At 39.8% G+C, this 22560-nt stretch overlaps 1 protein-coding gene across 1 annotated transcript in view; it reads left to right on the top strand.

Annotated features, from left to right (window-relative positions):
* Positions 1 to 16339: 16339 nt before the first annotated feature.
* LOC134617043 (neuropilin-1a-like) overlaps positions 16340 to 22560 on the top strand; it is a 95600-nt gene continuing 89379 nt past the window's right edge. The window contains exons 1-2 of the mRNA XM_063462201.1: positions 16340 to 17086; positions 18004 to 18178. Coding sequence (XP_063318271.1) covers positions 16993 to 17086; positions 18004 to 18178 — 269 coding nt within the window. The 5' untranslated portion in view covers positions 16340 to 16992. The remainder of the gene's footprint in view (positions 17087 to 18003; positions 18179 to 22560) is intronic.

Below are 22560 nucleotides of genomic sequence, written 5' to 3'. Positions count from 1 at the left end.
TATTAGCCTGCCAAAACAAATATGTAATTTGTTCCCATTTCTTTTGATTAATCTACAAAGACTGACAATTTAGTAAAAAACTGGTAGTTTCCAAATAGTTACAGTATATAATATATTTTTATGTGACACTTAATTGTTTAAAAAATAGCTGTTACATTTATTCTTTTACTATTGGTAAAGCTCCCAAAATGGTTAAAATTTAAATTTATGGTAGCACTGGTAAAATGTGTCCATGTGGGAAGCACAGCCAAAGAGAAATGGTTCAACACAAAATGTCATGAAAAACTCCTTAGATAATACTTATCTGCTGACCATAAATTCAGTTATTTTAGTATCTGCATAACTCTCTGAAAGGCGAGGGGGCAAGACCTCCTCTGACTTAAAGTATGTGTAGCTCTTCCCCGAATGCGGAGCTACAGCTCTGCTCCACAATAGAAAAATTAGGCATAAATTTTAACTTATTAATGGTTTGCCAAAAGCAAGCCATTAATAATTAATTTGTGAATGTCAGTTTGTGAATGTCAACCAGAAATACTGTGAGAAACTGTTCGTTTTTCTCAGTAATTCATCCTCGATTTATACTGAAAGAAGTGGAGCCATGTCCTCCATCTTTTATACAGTCACTGATATTAGCATGGTGATGTCAGCATTTAACTAAATGCACCTTGTCGCGATCTGATTTTTCTCAATTTTTTTAATAACATGACCAAATTAAAGACCATATGGCAGTGTGTTGGAGCAGAATGGTGGCGTGGTGGTTGACACTGAAGTTCTTGGGTTCAAATCCACCATCCAGGCTTGCACCTTTCAGTGTAGAGTTTACCTGTTTTCTCCCAGTACTCTGGCTTCCTCCCACAGTCCAAGGACGTAGTTAGTGGGTTACCTGGTGATTCTAAATTGCCCATTGGTGCGAATGACTGTCTGTATTGGCTCTTCAATACACTGGTGATGTGTCCAGGGTGTGCCGCACCTCTCACCCTATCACAACCGGGATTGGCTTTAGCCCCCGCCCTCCCTGCGACACTAAATTGAATAAGTGGAAGAGAATGGCTGGTTATCCACCTTCATACAGTAAATTTATGTTTGCGTCTCTGTAGGTAAGTTGAACATTGAACTCCCCTTTATAAAAATGTCTGGATTTAATCTGAGATACTTTTGTTGCCTTGTTGGCACTTTGTAAGAAACCCCTGCTGTTTTGCTTAAATTCCTTTCAGACAGTGGTGTCAGATGATTTATAGTGCTCTCCATCCACCTCCAACAACCTCTACTGTTTCCCATCAATCCACATGTTGCACCTCTCTGCACTGCAAAACTTGTCAACAGGCCATTAAGTGTTAAGCCTCCAAATCCATTTTTAATTAAAGAGCTTACTAAATTAAAATGCAAATCATCTTTCAAGACAAAATAAATGAACAATGCTTACTTGAAAAACCAAATCATGAAAACAAGCTGTACTGTTGGGCGATCCACATTTTTTCACCGTTTATTTGTTTCTAATTCAACACCATGTTTCCAGAATTGGCTTTAATCAAATGGGGAAAGGTCTGAATGGAGGTCTGTGGAGTGATCTGTTTGTTCAGTGTAAATAATGCTGAAGAAATCTGCATTTACACGTGTTTTCCCCCCCAAGACAAATATAAACGATACCAGATTAAATGACTTGTTAAGATGGATTTTTTTTTTTCGCGAGGAGTGCAGGCTAGCTGAATCCAGAGCCTGTCTTGGGGAGGAGAACAAATCGGCTCCTTCATGGCCCAGTGAACCATCGACTCGGTAACCAGCGGAGTCCTTCAGATAGAAAAGATGCATGGTGCTTTAAACCATCGCAGGCTTCTGCTGCTCAGCCCCTCCTCCTCTCCTTTCCATTCCTTTTGCTTGGGCTTGAAACCACTGCTCCATGACACTGGACATTACACATAGAATAAAAATGAGGTGAGGCAGCTGGAAAATTGAACATGTTGTCAGGCTGCAGTAGCTGTTTTCACTGATTTAGGAACTGTAGGCCACACTCGATTAGGGTCATTTATTTTGGGTAATGTAAATACAGTGATAGTGGGGTTGGCCATGTGAAGAATGGGAGTGTGTTGCTGAGTTTATTGGTAAATGGAAAGTTACAGCATGGTATTTTTAAAAACAGGGGACGATGGCTTTTCTGTCTACTGACTGTGATGATTATTGCAGTGTAGTATTTTGAGATATAACCACAAACAAGTGATAAATGCTGTTCATAGCTGCCATTCTGTTGGATGACTTCAGTTAAACGCTACAGAGGGGTGCATGCAACCCTGGCAAAGTTAATGTTTGTTCAAGTGAACGGCTCAGCATATTACATACAGGTCTTACTGATCTATGACATGTACATTGTCATTTATCCTTATTCAAGCTGAAACTCCAAGCAAAAGAGGTGCAAAGGAATTATTGTCTTTTTCATCTTTAGTGTTTTTTTGTTTAAACTCTCATTGTGCCACAAGTACAAGCAAATATCAGAAGATTATCTCAAAGCGATGGCTGAAAGGCAAGCAGCTTAGCTCCCATGCAATCTTTGATCTCTGCTTTGAGCTGTTGCCTCAGTTTAACGGAAGAAAAAAAATGAGCATTCAAAAGCCACATGTAATAAATTTCTGAGAGAAAGCTGCAGATTTGCATGCTGCCTGTGTGTTCTGCAAAGAATTGGCATATGTGAACTTCTCATGTTTAAGAGGTGAAAACCGGTCACAACGTTAGTGTCGCATTTACCAAGACCATCAGGTAGTCATGTGACTTATATTAGTCTAAAGTAGATACAACAGCATCATTTTTTCAGATGATTTTTTTTATAGATTCTGCAAATATAAATATAAACTGACTGAATATAAAACAGGGGTGATTAATTTCAAATATTCTTTGCAGATATGCTCCAACTGTTTTGTCTTTTTAATCTGTTTCATCCAGCAGATCTAAACTGTACTAACCTGCATGAAAGGTGCTACACAAATAAAGAGCATTTTACTAAAGGCTGATAATTTTTCAGTATTTTTCAGTACAAAAACAGCAATTTGCACATTTTACTTATATATCTCTTCTTTTGCTAAAAATCATCTCATTTAAAAAAAACATGTTGTTTGAAGACAGGTGCAACTTCACTGCCCTTAATGATGTAAAAATTATGATGATTTTTAGTCATTATCATGAAGCTTTTAAGAACTTTCCCCACTCTTTAAAGATTTTTTTTACTTTATTACTTTGTATTGTTCTGCTGCTAGATTTAACTTTTTCCTTTTTACAATATTGTTGCCAAATTGGTTCAGTTTCTGCATTATTTTACGGGACAGTGTAGTTTTATCCTGTTTTGTTTAGTCCTGGTTTATTTATGTGAGTTGGGCTTTTATTTAGTTGATTATACATTTATCTGATCACCAAAACAAATAAATCAGAGAGATTTGCACTACAAACAATGCAAAGAAAAGCTATTCAACAAAACAAAACTATATTTGCAAGCCTTACTTGCCTTGACTTAACAGAAGGAGCACAGCGTGTTGTAATAGTTTCCTGCTACATAAATGCCAAACTTTAAAGGAAGGTAAATAACCTCTGCATAGCTGAAGTGACCATTCTACTGAAACGTCTAATAAAACAACAGCCGGTGGCCACGGCTTTCGCTCCCTCGCTGATTAACGGCTCAGGTCGTTAGAAGTCAACCGAGGTGACCTCGCTGCTCTTTGACCTCTGTTAGTCAGTATGCTGTAATTGCCGTGTCCTTGTCTCAGGCTGGCTGGAGCATGTTTTAAAAGGATGGCGATAATAACTAACACACATAAACACACACAAGCAGTCATTTCTCTCACAGTTTCCCTTCTCGTAAATCACAGGCCCAAACGCTCACACTTTCATTCTTGCACATCTCGCTCACACGCTTCCCTGCATCCGTGTTTGCAAACTGTCACGATTAGTGCAAGAGACTGAAGGAGCTGAACATTCTAGAAAAGTTCAAAGACCTTAATTTACACTTTTGAATTCACAACAGGTATGAATTTGCAGCTTTTCAGAAAGTTAGTGAAGTCGATATTCAAACAGTGGCTTTCAGTTTTTGTAAGTCCAGATGCCACAGGGTCATGTGACAGGAAAGTCTTCACCGTTCTCACTGGTTGCAGCTACAGGTTGGTTGTGGTTACTTTCACATGTGGAATTGCATGTAAGTCTACTTTGTTTTCCACAGATGTATTTTCTGACAACTATTCTCTCTTTCTCCACAGACTCTGGTGCAAGTAAGGTCTCCGACTATGTAGGTGAGTATTTGTTTGTGTGCGAGAGGAGCCAGGCAAGTTCACACCAGGACAGAATTTGTGACAAAGAGGAAAAACAGACGGCAGGTCAACCTGAGAGGACGCGGGGACCACGGCACACGCATTCCCAGCCATCTCATTTCCTAATTTTAGTTTCACTCCTATATAAAGTAGCTACACAGAGATACAGTAACAAACACAGTGTTTCCATCACATTAGATGTTACTTTGACTTGCATTCATTTCCTGGAGACTTCTAACCATAACTGCTGCTTGTGTAACCCTTTCCAACACCTTAGGTCAACTCTTCATGATTGTATTTAACCAAATTACTGTTCACACAAGGAATCTGCATACACACACACAGGCACTCCCCCTGACTGTGTAATGGACTTCCTTTTGCCTACAGCTCCAGGTCACTGATCGCACTCTGTGTGACCTTTAGGCCATGATACTCTCAGTATCCTATTTGCTTCCATTTACTATGTTAGATCCATTTTCATTAGTTCAATGCCAAATTAACTCCCGTTAATACCTCTTAATGGTGTTTCTGAAAAGCATCAGCAAATATTATAGTATATAATTGTGCTGAAATTAAATTGAAAGAATTATTTGTAACCATTTGTAGTTATTAATTTAAAGCGAAGACCCAAAGAAAATGAGGGGTTTTTGTCTTTTTCTGTTTTGTTTTCACTACATAACAAAATTGGTGTATTTTAACCAGGGTCAGGAAGGAAAGGTCACTTTTCAACAGCAGCCCAGTCAAGTTAGCAAAAAAAATTGTAATTTTTGTTAATTTGGGGTCATTTTTTATAATAATATTTGCAGCTAAATATCACATTTTCATTTCAGCGAGCTTATTTGAAACAGGCAAATCCACGTCTTTAGGACTCTTTGATCAGTGCTGGCAAGATTCCCAAACAACCGCGATAAGTCATTCCATCCATTTACTTAACTGCTTATCCAGTTTTGGGTTGCTGGGAGCTGTAGTCTATCCCAGCTGTCATGGGGTGAGAGGGAGATACACTCATGACAGGTCAGCAGTCCATCACAGGGCTAACACAAAGACAGCTAACACACCTGCAGCCAATTTAGAATCAACTTAACAACCTATTATTTGGACTGTGTTAGGAAGCTGAAGTACCCAAAGAAAACCCACACAAGCATAGGGAGAACATGCAAAGTCCACACAGAACATGCAGGATTAATGCCATTATGGTCCCAGTAATGTCTGGCAAGCTTAGGTAAGATAAAAATAGGAATAAAAACATTCATATAGCAAGAATTTTTCTTGTTTTTATGTAGCTTTGGTGATTTGTGTGTGTGTGTGTGTGTGTGTGTGTGTGTGTGTGTGTGTGTGTGTGTGTGTGTGTGTGTGTGTGTGTGTGTGTGTGTGTGTTATTGCATGTGGACCAAAGACTGTGCGGTGTACAGAATGATGTAGTGGCCGTTTCTTTGTCAGCTGATGTAATACAACACCAAAAACTGCGCCATCCTGCTTCTCACCCACACAGAGGGAGATGTGGGACAGTGTTCTTTTCTTGACAAGCAGCTCTTCATATCACTTGACGAAGTATCAGGGTGCCTGGAAGTGTTAGATGCTGGCATTTGCACTTAAAGCCTTCGTGAATAGCTGCTCGGTGCCAAGCGAGGGCTTAGGCTAAATCGATGATGACTGTGCCAAGAGAGAGAATAAAAGGGTAAATTCTGCACAGCTGTCCCTAAAAATAATGGAGGCAAATATCATTCTGAGGAGAAGCATGTGAGTGGTCTTAGTTTCACTCAAAAACATGATTTGGATATTTTAAGAGGATCAAAACTGTGTTGGGGCAACTTTACTAAAAGCTGAGGGGAAAAGTCACAATAAAATATGTTTCGGGTAACCTAAAAAAAAAAAAGGTTTGCAGAACAAATTAAATTCAGTAAACTGATTGATGTTAAGTAGAAACACAATGTGTTTGTGCTTTTACTTTTTTCCATTGATGACATGCAATAGTAGCAGCTTAAATGCCTCATTCGCTGCTTACTGCGTGACTCGGTGCATTTTGCACACATGTGGTCACCATTATTTATCAATCAGTTAAAGCATTGGGTTCTCATGTCCGTGTGTCAACAAATAAAATCGGAAAATCGGAAACGTTTTTTTTCTTTGGTTGGTTTTTGTTGGAATGGGTGGATCTTAATGTTGAATTAACAACACGAATATATTACACACGAAAAACAATAAATAAAATGCATCTAAATTTCACGTGTTCGCTTTGTTTATATACCTTTTGCTTAAGTTGCGTGGTAGAGCAGTGGAGTGAATCATGGTCATTGCTTCACTTATTGGCTTTGACTTGATCTGATAAATACTGAATCATCCTACTGTTGCTGCTCTTGGATGGAAAACTTGCACGTGTGGCACTGTGGACCAGCTGGGCTCAAATCTTACTGAAAGGTATGACTTTCAGATGTTTCTGACGCAGTAATGACTCAGCATTTAATATCACGGCTCTTTAAATAAGGGACACGTTAATAGACATCAGATTTTTACAGTCACGGAAATTTCTGATTTGTTCTGCCGTGGGAAATGTGAAGTTTCGTAACATCTGAAGTCAGAAAGGTTAAGTTTCAGCATTTGCGTTTACTTTTAGAGCCACATGCTATGTAGATTTTTAGCAAAGTTGACAGGTCAAAAACTTGTATACAAATTATGCTGATAACTACCATATGTCAGTACACCAAATGTGCTACATTTTAGCAGCAAATTGCTGCACTACTGTAAGCTTTCTACCTTATTTTCTCTTGTTTAGTGATGTTTAATAGTAGACCTTGCTGCTGAGAGCTGTACACTACAGTTTCGTAGGTTTCACGTTAAATAATTATAATCACTATTATTCAGTTTCAGAAAAAAATAATGTCTTTAGTTGTGGTGAAACAACTTCTAACTAAAACAAGTACTTGGAGTACTTGTAGATATATTATTATTACTAGCTATATTACTGGGTAGAGTACTCAGGGCGTAGACCAGAATCTGCTGGAGAAATCATGTATCTCATCTGGCCTGAGAATGCCTGCTGAGAAGGATCTGGAACTGGTGCCTCTGTGACCCCATCACGGACTGATGGCTGGATGAATTGCTGCTGTTAATGTTGTCATTATCAGTGTTGCCAACTCCTCAGTAAGGAAAATCGCTATTGGTTATCCTAAAAGTCGCTAGAAGTTGCGAAATGACCTCATTGCCTAATTTTGCATAATTGGTCATGCTTATGTAGAAGAGACATAAAGTGAGTAAAAAACACCCTAAATGCATTTAGAATATATTTAGAACTACAAATTAAATTCTTTTAGCAATTATTTAAGAGGATCAAATTTCAATTGTATTGAAATATTCTAGCATAGTCTTTGTCAATAAAAGGTTTCTCTTTGAGGTTCCACAGGGTTTCATCTTGGGTCCTCTGATGTTTATATTTAGTTTTAAAAGTTAATCATCTTTACCTCCAACTGTTTTTTTATTGACTTATTTATTTTGTATTGCTTCTGTATGTACATTTCAGTAAGTTTCACTTTTATTTTACATTAAACTATGATGACTGCTTCTCTGGCAGTAATAGTGCACGAACTGTAAATAAAGCATTTCTGTTCTGTTGAGTGAAAATAACCATTTAATCAGTTCTTTGTGAACTAGCGCTGAAAACCTCTGATATGGCTGTCAAGTGCGGTGGAACGTCAGTAGTGGTCTACAGTGAAACGTTTGAAGTTTCAAACCATGTTTTTTGCTTTAATACTGAATGCATGTACCGCTTGGATTATGTGAAGGAGCCATCTGTCTAGTAAATGTTTTGTTTTAGTTTAATTTTGTACATTGATCATAGAAAGCAGCTCCCTGGTGCACATTGGCAACTTGAAGTTTTGCAACTTAACTTTTTCCAGCAAACCAAAATGCTTTTGGCCAGCCCAACAACGTAGTAGCTGAAATGAGCTGGGGTTTACCCACTCTTTTATTTACAGCTGGACGACTGCTATGGCGTCCCTTTTCAAATCGCCTCCTTGGTAATGACAGTAATTATCATAATCTAAGTCCTCAAACAAGGCGTTTTTGGCCAGCTTCGTCCATTTCACTCCCCAATCCAGACTCTCATCATTAGGTCCTTTGGGAAGTATAACTGGCATGCCTGCTGCAAAGCTATAAGTGTGTGTGTGTGTGTGTGTGGGGGGGGGGGGGGGGGGTGTCTCACATTGTGTACCATAACCAGCTTGGCTCATTGCCAGGCAGTGAGACCTGATCATCAGTGTCATGACCTTGTGTTGTGTTGAAATATCTTTTCACTGTGTGTGTGTGTGTGTGTGTGTGTGTGTGTGTGTGTGTGTGTGTGTGCTGCCGTTAATCTGCACATGTATACGTGTGTGTGGAAAAAGGGGGGGGGGGGATCAACACTATGAGAGTGTTTTGGTTTCACTGGATTGTTTTCTGAAGGAAAGCTTTTGAAAAATCTGAGAGGGGGTGTGTGAAGTCAAGCTGAGGGTTGCATGTGCCTCAGATATTGATATGTACTTGAGCACATTAATGCATGTGATCTTTCATGCGACTGCTTTTGCACACATTCACACATAATGAAAATTCTGCAGCATTTTTAGATGTAAGGAAATAAAGTTAAATCAATCAATAAGTGTGCATGTGAATAAAAATCACAAGTGATTGCCCTGTGCTTAGTCTTTTACTGAAAGTACAAAACCATCAACATAAATAAGGATTAAAACCACAAGATGGCAATAAATGAATGGAAGAAATGGCACCATTTGCATGTGACCATATCCTTGAACCTGGGAACACCAAATGTCCTTGCCAGATGGCTCAATGATTCAGGTGTTGACTGGTCAGCTATGGCAGACTGTAAAAATTAATTGTATGTAAATGTTACTTTTTTTTGTAAGAAGATACTATTGCTGCAAGTATTAGCATTAATATCTGTATGCATTAACTGAAACTGAGAGTTGTTTGTTGCTTGAACCTGTTGGTCTGATCGGGTCATTCTCTCTCCACTTTGCATTTTTGCTCCATGCTTGCATGGGCTTTATCCAGGTGCTCTATTTTCTACCCACAAGACATGCACGCAGTTTAACTGGTGATTCAAAATTGGCCGGAGGTGTGGATTTTAGCGTGAAAGATTGCGTGCCCCTTAGATTTCCATGCCTTTGATGGACTGGCATTCTGTCCAGGGTGTACCCTACCTCTTGCCAAATATCTGCTGGGACAGGCTCCAATCACCCATCCACCAGCGTGACCAGCACTCCTATGCAGCCACAGCTGAATATTCAGTCATGAGAATGGTCTGAACCGCATTCGTGTGTCAGAAATGCATGCATCAGAATATAAAGAGTTATAATTAGCTGTATTAATGAGTGTGTTATGGTACACGCAGATAAAAACAGTTGAAATAACATTGCCAGACTGTGTTTGAGATACGTGACTATCACTGCATTACACTTCTTTGTACATGTGCCCTTGAACATGTGCTCTCTGAATGCCGCATATATAGAAGCTATGTTTTATTACATGTGAACGGTAAGTGCATAATAATAGGATGTGTCTACCAGAAGCCCAGTGTTAGCCAGTATGTAGCTGCTGTTGCTCTCAGCCCACCACGGCAGACTAATGGATCACTGTCAGTTTCTCCTGTAATTACTGAGATATGACTGTGTCATTATAGAAATACCACCCCCTCCTCCATCATTCCACAGCCGTTAAATGCACGGGTGCTATTGTGTGTGGGTGTGCATGTTCCTGCTCCAGTATGCATATACACATTCAACTATACATCCAATGAAATAAAGGGTTATTTTTGGGAATGCTTTAAACCTTTTGTGAAAGTTTGCTCTGCAAGTATCTCGTCCATCAGTTCTGTAACTTCACAGGTTTTCTCATAGAAGCTGCATTGCATCGTTTAATTAATTTAATTAAAAGTGACAAATTGCAGAGGTTTTCTGCATTATAAGATAGATGAAGGCTAAACTATTACTACCATAAATACAAAGAATGTAGTTGCAGCAACACATGTTTGTGATTGAAGCTTATTATTTGTACGCTACTTATTGGTGACCCTACTTCCTGACACTGTGCTTTAATTTAGGGTTAAATCGTTCCTCTAAACATTTGTTGAAATAACGTAACTGGATTTCATTTTTTAGCATGAGGATTAATCCTAATGAATCTGCTTTAAAATATAAAAAGTGTGTAATTGAAGCTCATCTAGGTTATTTTCATCACAGTAATTTCAAATTTTCAAAAAATGTTATCTTCATCGATGAAACATGGCAGTCTCCTGAATAATGTACATGTGCTTTGTTTATTTATTTTATTTTTATTTTTTACTTTCAACAACGATTCTAAGAAACTGGGATTTTTTTTTTCCACCATCGTGAAAGGGAAAATGGTATCTCATGACCCTCAGTCAGGGAAATACCCAGTCACAATCACAGTGCTATAAAAAAAAAACATCAGGGTTTAATTGCTGTGGTTTACAATAAAACTGTGTACTGCTCCTGCTGAACAGCTGAATATTTTAATTATATTACTTATTTTTTTACAGTGTCATCTTTAAGCTTATCTTAAATTAAATGACAATGACTAATTGAATCTTTACACTTTAAAATCAAATGATTTGGTTTTTCTCACAAAAAAGTCTTTATTCAAAGTCAACATTTAGTTTTCTCCCATTTTTTTATAGACACAAACTTTTTTTTATCTATGGCTGTTGTTCAGATAAACAGCACAGTTATCTTAACCCCTGACACAGTTACACATCGTGTAGTGATGATTTATTCTGCAGAGTTTTATATCCAACTACACCTTGGAAGCGATCCAACTTATGGTCATCTACAGTTAAAGTGCTCATAATTGAATTACCTGAACTTTGTTTTCTTTAAAACTTGCAGCAAAATTACCAGTGTGTGTGCAATATATGACAACTATCAAAAAAGAGATGGATATCCAAAAGAAATGGATTTAGTTCAGTATATTTCAACTGAAAAAAACCTGCATAGCAAAGTAGATTAAGCGTATTATATAACAGCTATATGCCCAAAACACATTACATTATCATATTAAGAAATGATACAGAATAACTTAACTACTGTGAATGAATATGGCACAGATTGGGAAATCACTTTCTGTCAAAAGATGAAGGCAGCTAAGAAGGTGCTCGATGAGCTCGTTCATGGAGTGATAAATACGCCCATTCTGTTAAAGCTTTTACACAGATGAGTGTGTGGTGTCCTTTGGTGTTTCTGCTATGATACACACAGTTTAACCAATAGTGAGGAGGGTCTCTTACTCCTAACTTATCACATGAAGGACACTGTGGTTTCAAACTTAGATGCATGGCATATGCATCACCTTATAATATCCATCCATCTTTCCATTTTCTTAACCGCTTATCCAGTTTACAATCACAAGGGCACTGAAGCCTATCCTAGCTGTCATAGAGTGAGAGGTGGAGAACACCTTGGACAGGTCGCCAATCTACTGCTGGGCTCAGAGAGGCAGACAATCACTCACCCTCACATTCACAACAACGGTCAAATTAGAGTCACCAATTTAGTTAATGTTCATGTGTCTTGACTGAGAGGAAGCTGGAGTAACTGGGAAGAACCCGCACAGGCACAAAAGATGCAAACTCCACATAGAAACACCCCATCCTGTGTTCAGATCCACTGGCCATTTTCCAAAATGTGGGGTGTAATCTTTGCTTAAGCCTAATCAACTGCCTAAACTTCATCAAGCAGCAGCAAAAATAACCACAGTAAAAGACAGACAATCTCTCTCCGCAACACCAGCAGCATCAGACAAAACATCAGTATTTGATGAGAACATGTAGGTCAGAGGAAAGGAGCCTAGAGATCTGTTTGTAGAATGAGGAAGTTCAGGAAAATGTATGGAAGACGAGGTTGATGAAAAGAAGTGGAGTAGTGAAAGAAGAAGAAAGCTGACAAGAGTACAAACAGTTGTGGGATAAGGTGGTGAATGAAAAGGACGAGGTATTGTGTAAGTCACAGGTTAGAGAGATTAAAGATGGAAACTGACAAGCAAAGAGAAGAAGGATAAGGAGTGTTTTGAGGGGATAATGAATAAAGAATTACAGGCTGCATTGCGAAGAGATGGTGGAGCTGGGAGTGTAAGTAAAGGATGAGTATAAAAAAATGGGACGGTGGTTAGTCCATATGAAAGACATTGAGAGACAAAGAGGTCAACAGGCGAGATGACGGTGAAGTTTCTAAATAGAGTGTTTCGCTGTTTTGGAAATGAAGTGGATGAAGAGAAGAAATGGGCTAGTATGCTGGCAGTTCTGAAGAATAAGGGTTATGTGCAGAGCTGTAGTAAATATACAAATAATCAGCCATAGTGGGGGAGTTGGTTGTGGAAAGTATTGGAAGCTAGGCTAGGATTAGTGAGGTGCAGCCAAGAAGTGGGCTACAGATGCAGTGCTTGCTGTGACTTTGAGAGTACTGCTAGACAAACAGTCTTTGAGGACTTGGAGAAAGCATATGATAAAGTGCTGTGACAGGAGGTGTGGTACTGGGTAAAGAAGTCAGGAATGTGTGACATTGGTTTATTATATGTATGAGTGCCGTGGGACTATAGTGAGGTGTGTGACAGATGGTTTTTAGGTGGAGGTGGGAATACACCAAGGGTTGGCTCCGAGCCCTTTTCTGTTTGCAGTTTTGATGGACAGGCTGACAGGGAAGATCAGGCGAGAGTCTCTGTGGACTAAGATATCTGCAGATGACATTGTGATTTGTAGTGAGATTGGGGTGACTTGCCTGGAAAGTTCAGGGAATGCTGTGGAGACAAGGTGGAATAAAATACAGTGGAAGAAGGGCAGACTAGTTGTGCACGAGTAAGAAGAAGGAATGTGGGATCACAAGGATGCAAGGAGTAGAGGGTTCAAAGAAAGTTAAAAGTTTGGGAGATGTACCGGGTCCGAATCCCGGATAAGCCCCCATATGTCTATGAAACAGCTGGGAAAGATGGACGTGTTTAGGAAGGTATATCACAGGGGCAACTCAGGTTAGTTGGTTCAGGGACACAGTAAGACAGGCAAGACGGAGCAGCCAAGCAAAAGGAAAAAAGGAATGCCAAAAAGGTTGTTTATGGATGTGGCGAGAGAGAGTGCAGGCGGTAGGCGTAATAAAGAGCAGGACAAGATGGAAATAGATATTCAGCTGTGGCGTCGCCTAATAGAAGAGGAAGATATTGTTATTCTTCTTATTATTATACATATATCTTTATATTAACACATAAACATATGGCTTCACTTTTAATAGCGCTCTCAACACTTTCTATATGTCACTCCTCCATCTTTTCACACTCACCTACATGCTGAAATTCACTTTAATGAAACCACACTCTCCACCATTAGCGCACATGAACTAGCATTAGAGTGATTTATTAGGCTGTTATTGGTCTTTTATTAAATCCTGATGAATGGCTCTGAATTCCTGGAAGCACTTTGCATTAAAATAGGAAAATGTCAAGTTGTCAAAAAATATCAACAGGCGTCAATACAGTAGAAAACAGTTGTGATCAGTCTTCAAAAGCTTGACTCTGTTGTCATAACACAAACACAAGTTCTGTTCTCGCTTTACAATCTGCGTCACTAACATGTACTTTGCCACCGATGCTATTTCAGTCATGCTTGGCAGTGTTATGAGTGCATCGTGCTGCCAACGATTTTTTATTGTCTCCACTCCGGCATGTACTGGTGCGGAAAAAATAATCAGAAGACTAAAACTAGAAACTAAATCAGATTTGAACACTGACTGGAAACATTAAAGTCTATCGGGATCTTTGGATTGTAATACAAACTGTTGAGATGAGAGTCTTGTGTCTCCTCGCTCTCTGCCAGACCCACTCAGCTGCTCATTTGCTGATCTCTTACTGTGTTTTTATGTCACTCAATCACTCGTTCCGCTCGCTCTCGCTAACACTCACTCACCCCATCGTCCTTTGTGTTTACATTGCAGGATCCATTTCTGCATGCGATTATGTTCAAGCAGGTGCGTGTAGTGCAAATTTAGTAACTGGTGAAACTGTAGGAACAATTACTTTACGTAGGCTCGAGGGTGTTTTTTGAGGTCCTTTCCCAAAAGGGAGTTTCAGTTATTTCTTTTGCTAACCTCCTGGAAGTCTAATAGTTTTAATTTTTATAGACCTGTTGCTCCTCTTGCTGTTTTTCATGGTTGCTGAATTGAAAAATAAACTTGTTTCGCATTAAAACTGGCGTTTCAGAGCACTACACTATCGCTACATGCTAAAATTAAAACTTAACCACTTAAATCCCTAAAACAGTCAAATGAATTCACATTTTTGCTGTTGTACGTTTTTTTTTTTTTTTTTAATTTAAACTGTTCACCATGAGCATTCATTGTGCATACAGTGCTAGAAAACCCAAGTGCAAGACTGGCTTGTGTACATTTAATTTGAAATATACTTTACTGCTATTGTTATTTTTAAAATCTTCTCCAGAGACACTGCACTTAATCTAAGCAACTGCTGAAGAGATTAAATTGCAGACAGCAGCTCATCAGCGAGGATGACAAACGCTGACGTTGAGGGAAACTAAACTCTTGTTTGCAAAGAGCAGAAGATTGCAAAAGTGTTTTCTTTAAGCATACAGTTGTTCAGAATTACGCTGCAGTGAGTAATTAGCCCCTCTTATAAGTGTCTAATAATCACATTTTTATCTTTATTTAGCCAGGGATGATGTGCTGAACAAGCAAGCTCTCATTAATTATAGGCAGCTCCACCTGGGACTGTTCTGCTGTTTACCATTGAGAGACTCCTGCAGGCCCAGGATATTAGAAAGGTCATGAGGTTTGAGCTATGACTTTTATTCTTCATGCATGTTTTGTAACTGTTATGCACTAGATGGTAATATCCAAAGGGCACATTCTCTGCTCCTCCAAAAGACTCAGTCGGTACTCTTAACTCCTTCATGAGCTTTTGGAGAAAAGAAAAATGGAGTTTGTGTTGTTGTCATAAGTTTAAGATATTCTCATTAGTCTCAATGTCTAGTGCAATGATGAAAGCAATTTTGTTGGAGAACTCCAGTGCAAAGGACTAAACATGAATGCATTAATCACAGGAGACCAGCAGTGCAGCACTAATGTTTTCTGTCTTTTGGTCAACTTGTGATTGACAGTTTAGTCAGTGCAGCGCATTTATTACTGTAATTAAAGTGTTGTTTATCCTGAATGTTGTTACTGTAACCACGATTTGAATAAAACAAAAATGCTATAGCTAATGTCCCCTGAAATTCCACACTGACCCTGCGCTTTGTTTTAGGCCTATTGTTGCTCTTTCGTTGTCAACATTGCCGTATTCTCATTCAAAGTATTTATTTTACTACAAGTTTGGACATGTTCTCTGGGGATTCCATGAAAGGCATTGTGGGAACTGTAGGACGTCATGCTTCACTAGATAAGACCTTTTAAAGACGTGATCACAAACTCCTGTAATGGACTTGAATTTAATCTGAGACAGTAGTGAAGTTTCACTATATGATGAATACTATTATACATTAGTATAGATCCATAGACATTAGTATATACTACTACCACAAAAATTAGGGTATAATATATTAACAGACAAAAGAACAACAAAAAAACACTCCAGATAGTTCCGTTCTCTCCCCAGTCAGCTCTCTTTTCACTGAACAAGTTCAGTCTTTGTCAGTGTTACTTCCATCCACCCAAACCACCCTCATTAATAACGAAAATAGACTAAATATGCAATAGACGTGTCCCCAATATACTTGTAATTATTTTCAGAGGAAAGACGTGTAATTTAACAATTCAAGTATCTAATATATTTCATGAACGTATCTGGTCACTGGAGCAAACTATTAAATGTGGGATGTAGGTCGCCAACGAAGGACCGAATAAACCTCCCTCCAATACTTTTCTCCTCGTGACTACGTGTCAGATGTGGATTCTCGTTGGCTCATATGGTCGCTGTCCACACCTCACCTTACACCAGACCCACATGCCAGCCTGAGTTTGCGTGCGCATTTATCCCCGCGAGCACGCGTCGGGAGCGCAAAGAGGGCGCACCGGTGTCAGTTTGCTCCAGCCCCTTTGTAGCGGTCGGTCGCTGGTGGCTGCGCGCAAGGCGTCTAGAAGCATAAATTTGGGGAGTGGAAATTCCGCTGTTACTTTCACGTCTTCCTGACATTTCTGCTGCGGCGGTCAGTCAGACGCTGAGAGCGGAGAGAGGCGGAGAAAGAGCTGAGCTGAAATAAGGAGTGAAGATCTGGAGAGCGGCGCTCCGATGTTCCCCGCGGCTGGGTTTCCTCTGAGTACCGTCTAACTAGTGATTTCTCTTTTTCCATTTCCCACTTGGAAGTATGTCTGTCGCTCCCGTTTGGTGTCAGGAGTGAGAGGTCTGAGCAAGAGTCGCAAGCTCACGGCTGCCACTTTTGACGATCGGATTTTTCCTTTTGATTCTTCGTCTAGTTTTCTGCATTTGGATTATTTTTTTTTCCAGGAGATGCCAAGTTGTTCCCTGACAGACGCAGGGCTCTGCTGCTGAAGCTCACAGGATGCTGGGGACCCTACAACAACCAGATTTCTTACTTTGAGACAAATTTCGGTTATTTTTCCTGTGTGGACGTAAACTCTGGACGTTTACCCACCCGTTTGCCTTTATTTTTTATTTTTCATTTTTCTTTTCTTTTTTTTCATTTTAACAAATGTCTGTCTTGTGCTATCTAATAAGGATGCGTAGTGGATTGCTATTGTTCCTTTTCGCCCAAGTCTTCTTGGTTGCTTCGTTGACACAGACTGGTAGGTGTTGACGGGTTGTATGAATACATGTGGCTTGACAACAGGCAGTCTAGCTGAACGTTGATCCGTTTTACATCGTTTTGCACCATTGTTGCCTCTCACCTGTTATGCTTCGGCTCTCCCTTTGAGAGCACGTCCGCGGGGCTTCAAGTTAGACCTCGCAAATACCGTTTTCAGTAGAATTCCTCCAACAGATGGAGGGGAAACGGCAATATGGATAAACAAAATACACGGAAACCGGATTATACTAATGTATAATATAGCGACGGAGGCGCAAATTACCTTGCAGCTGCAAACTAATACATACAGTCACTGAGGCACAACAATTCACTGTAATAAGTTTCCTTATTATAATAGAAAAATTAAACAATTTGTCTTTGAGGTCTGTTGGCTTCATCCATTCAAAGACGCATTTTGGAGCTTGGCGCTTGTTGCCACTGAAGCATGATCTCGGCTACAAGCGATTCATTAAATCATTCAGAGAGAAAATTAAATTTAATCATCCTGCCTGATTGCTGGCAAAGCAGCCCACCTCACCTTCATGGGCGTAATCACACCTTATGGTGCGGATGCAAAGGAACCTCACTTTATCCAACACCTTTTCTAAAAAAGTGTACGAGTGTAAAGTTTTAGAGAATTCTAGTGTGTGAATTTATAGTTCCAATGTGTGCCTGGCTTCTTGGCGCAAAAAAATCTGTGTAATTTCTGTTTTTTAATTTCTGCTCTAGCGGCGGATATTTGGATTTATGTGCCCAAGCTGGAGTTGTTAGTGTCCTCCTCATTCCCACCCCTGCGGTTGCACTTAAATATTTTACACCAGAATGCGCAATCAGTCAACATTACAGTGCAGCCCAGTGCCCAGAAAGTCAATTTATCTCCTCTAACTGAACAACTTTCTTGCTTTTTTTGCGGTGTAGATAAATGCGGGGGGAGCATAGAGATACACACCGCGGACTACCTGACCTCCCCGGGGTATCCAAGCGCCTACCCACCGTCCCAGCAGTGCGTATGGGTGATTACCGCCCCTGAAGCGGGTCAGAAGATCCTCATCAACTTCAATCCGCATTTTGATCTGGAGGACAGAGACTGCAAGTAAGAGTTCACTCCTCTCGCTCTTCTCTCTCTGCCTCTCCCACCCTTCTTTGCTCTCTCTCCTCAATTCTGCCTGGATACAGTGTGAAACTGTGCCACCTATTGGTGAAGGAGATAGTTGAAAATCTGTTCCCAGGAAACGGGGGTGCAGGGATGAGATATGGCGCTGAAGGTGCTGGCAATTACTTCAGAGGAAATGGGCTTTGATGGGTTTAGTAATTCATACATGATAAGGAGGCAGGCTGGACGGGCTTTTAGCATGATTTTAGGGGGGAGCGAACTCTGCAAAACTGGCTGCATCCGCTTTTGATTAATGAAGTTCACTTTGCTCATTGCTGAAATGGAGAAAGTGTGTTTACTTTTCATTTGGAAGTAGAGTTTACCTGTTTGTACTTGAAGAAGAAACGCTTTGTGTGCCTTTTTGTATGCAGCATTGGAATAATGATCAAATTTGATTTTTTGAAATGGGTGGAAGGGCTGCTGTGTTGGTTTTTCTGAGGAAGATGTTGAAAGATAAACACGAGTCAGTTAATGCTTTTATCTGTAATCATGCTTCCTCTCCTGCTTTTTCTTGCGCTATTTATGAATCACAGTAACAAAAGAATACGCCAGTGCATCCTGATATCTAACAAACATTTATTTCTTTAGGAAAGTTCCAGTTTTTAGTTACTGTGAAGCTTTTGTGCTTTTCTTTGTCTTCCATCATAGTTAAGGAAATATATTCGAGTTTGGGAGCACTGGTCAGACAAAACAACTTAAGTGACGGGATGTTGTTTCCTGAGAACTTGTATTTTATATTTTTTATTTGTTTTTTTAATTTGTTTTCCTTTTTGTGAAAATGATCAGCAAAAGATAAATAAAGGTCTATTCAGCCTTATCGCTGTCACTGGAGGCAGTTTGGGTTATCGACTTTTTGAAAAAACATTCTTATAATGATACACGCACGCTGGAATCATTCATGTGTGCATCTCATGGTGCTTTCCTTTGAATTACTGTTCAGAACCTGTAAGCAAGCACCCATGCAGACACCCTTAAGCCACCCTCTTTGACACAGAAACACACACTCAATTGTGCACAGCCGCACCACAACCCATGTGTTGCCGTTGTCCATAAATAAGCTTGTTTTTATGTCGGCTCCTCTGTCTTTTTTAAAAGCTCCATAAATGGCTCCTGTGTAAATCATGACTAGCTGTCCAGCGCTGTCTCACAGATGGGGTCCACCAATACTATTGGATCATGTTTCAGCACCAAGGGACTAATAAACCATTAGCGCTCGGGACAGATAGTGGATATCGTGTGTCTTTCGGGGGAATATACACCTTCCACCGTGCTGAAAGCAAACAAGCTGGAAAGAATCTCCTTTGGAAGCTAATTCTGCAGTGACCCTATTTTGTGTGATAACCCAGGGAGCAGTATAAGCATGCAATAATGCTGCTTAAGTACTTAATGAAATGTAATAAATCATGGCGATAAAATTTTCGACAGTGGCTGGCTGGCACTGCAGTAGATCTCGAACTGAATGTTATTGTCTCCCTAAATGACTTTTCCATAGGTTAATGTGCTGAAATAAGGCAGTTGTAAAATAAAATATTACAGTTTAATCAGGTTTTATCATGAGCAAATGGTTTTAATATTAACTAGAGACCATCTGGCTTCTGGTGTCGGGCAAAGCACCAACAGAGTGTGTTCAGGTTTTACGAAGATCAAGTTTTTTATGTCCAAAAGGTGGAAAAGTGTGAAACCAGGGGGGAAATGGAAGCGTGAGCTTTATTGATCGTGTTGCTTTTCAGTGTTATGGGATTGTTCATTTTAGTCACACGTGCCTGATTCCATGTCTCGCAGTCAAGAGAGCCAACGTTTCCACATTATGATTGACGCGCCTGTGGCCGCTGAACAGCCTGACCACCCTGCAGCCACCTCAACATGTCATTTGGCTGTTTACTTAGGGGCCTCTCCGCTTTCCTTGATTGGTTTCATTATTTGTTGTGTGAGTTTATGTTGGATGATGATGGGGTGCAGCTCGTAGCTCTCTGACTTGGCAGGAGCGGTGTTGTTTTTGGGAACGAGTCAAATCTTCGAAATATGCCCGTCGAGGGGGGCCTTAAGCCTTTGGCAGCGCTGCGGTCCCACTTAAAAATTTCCTGAGATGATATCTTAGTTTTATTTCACTGGATGGATGGCACAGCGTCAGCTCCGGAGTATGATACGGCAGTTGGCGGGGGCATGAGTGGAAACAGGAACAGAATATAATGTTTTACTGTGAACTGAATGTCTGAAAAGTTGTGCATTAATCTCTGTTGATGGATGAAGGCGGGTGAGGCATTACACACCTGTTGTAGAACACCTGGGACAGCTACTGCTCACCTCAACACCCTGTAGGTGCTATACATCACCCAGAAACAGTTTAGATTATTCATAAAATCATGTTTAAGCTAAAAATGTGAAAATGTATAAACCTGGAAGTATTTCAGACTATCACTTTAAGACTCTGTTTTACAGTAGTGAGTAATATGGCATTAGAAATTAAACTAAAAGCTGTAACAACAGCAATTAAACACCTTTTATCAGCCCAGTCAATAGCTGTCATCAGCTGTTATCAGTCCAATACATATGGTCAGTAGCTCTGAGCTAGCAGGCTTAGTTTGCTCTTATAATCGATTGTATTCAACGATAAGTAGATAAAAAGACACGTTAAGAGACCTCAGGCAGGACGCAGTGAATATGGAATGTATACAATGGTAAATATGATGAGCTAACAAACAGAGCTTTGTAACATGTGCTTTATGATGTGAAAGGAAGCAATTTACACAAACAGTACTGTTTTTCTCACCTTAGTCTATTAGCTTTGCTACCTTAATGCATCCAAGTGCTTTTGTTGCCAAAGCCTACCAAAGTACTCTGACGCCTAACCCTGACCAAGTAGTTTGTTTGCATAAACCTAATCCTTTTGGTGCCTGATCCTAACTTAGCAAGCGAAATATAATTGAAATCAACATTTTTTTTAAAAAGCACCCTAACCCAAAAGACAGGTCTCAAACTCATGACTCAGTTTAAACTTGAATTGATTATGCCTCTGCAGACTGTTTATAAGCTGGCAACACAATTCACATTACCTCTACTCAGCAGAAAGACGATCTAGAAGCAGGCAGCTTACAACAAGTACTAACGGCTACGACAACTGATCATTGATTTAGGTCTCGTAACACACAACAATAGTAAATGTATTTTGGCTAATAAATTGATTAATTTGAAATAGTGCAAATTGCCAATTTCATCTTCAAAGAAGCCAAGATGATGCATTTGAATGGTCTGCTATTTCTAATCAATAGTCCAGAGAGCAAATTTAGTTAACTATTAGAGGAAACAGGAAATCATTCAGTCTGAGAAGCTAAAAGGAACAAAAACGTGTTTTTCCACCTTTTTTTGCCTGATTAATGGCATAAATTAAACTATTGTCACTTACTTGTCTGCTAATCAACCAGTGTTTCAGTTTCCAAAGCACTGCAATCATCAGTAACCTTCACAGCACCTTCACGGTGCTGGTTTGAAGTGTGCCGCTAACACACATTTGGAAATACTAAAAGGAAAATCAAGCCAGTGGCATTTAGGTTACAGTTTCTCAAATATCCCTCATTTTAAGATACTCTCCAAATTGAAATTCATTGTTGGAATGACAATCCCACCTCCTCCGTCATAGCATGTAGCCGCTTGCCCATTTCTCCCAGTCCCATAATTAAATTATTGGACCAAAACAGAACAAACATGTTCCACTGCTGTGAAGCATGTCTGCAGTTAACTAGCCAAACAGAGAAACCATAGCAGTGCTGTTCCACGAGCGAACGTCGGCTACATTTCCGACATCTGTGTCACAAAATATCTTCCCCGTGCAGCCTCATGACCCAGGGTTTGTAATTATGATCCCTAATTACAGCATGTGTAAAAATATATGTTTGTGAGCCCTGTTTTCTACAGGGGTGATTCATGAAGAAAGAAATCTGGGAGGAGCTGTGCACTAGATTTAGATGATCCATCAGTTTGGAAACAATGTAGCTTTATCTGAAAAATAACACAAGTGTAACACACACCATTATAAGCTGCTGTTATTTAAAAATAAATAAAAATGGAAGCATCTTTTTTATGCACTTTGAGGTCAAATAGATGGATCTGTGGTTCACGAGGCCATCGTAAGCTTCAGAAAAACAGTCAGTCTGTGGAAGTAAAAGGTCGTTGTTGGAATTATCACCCAAACTCTCAAGTGACAAATTCTGTGCTCGGTGAACAGACGAGAAGCAGTAACACTTTTTTTTCAGACACATTAAGATCCGTCGGCTCTTCCTCTGTAGCCAATCTGGAGCCGCACCAGAACAAGACTTGTCTCACGT

This window comes from Pelmatolapia mariae, linkage group LG18 (genome assembly GCF_036321145.2).
Source record: "Pelmatolapia mariae isolate MD_Pm_ZW linkage group LG18, Pm_UMD_F_2, whole genome shotgun sequence".
Classification (NCBI taxonomy): Eukaryota; Metazoa; Chordata; class Actinopteri; order Cichliformes; family Cichlidae; genus Pelmatolapia; species Pelmatolapia mariae.
This window is presented reverse-complemented; position numbering and strand designations above follow the sequence as displayed.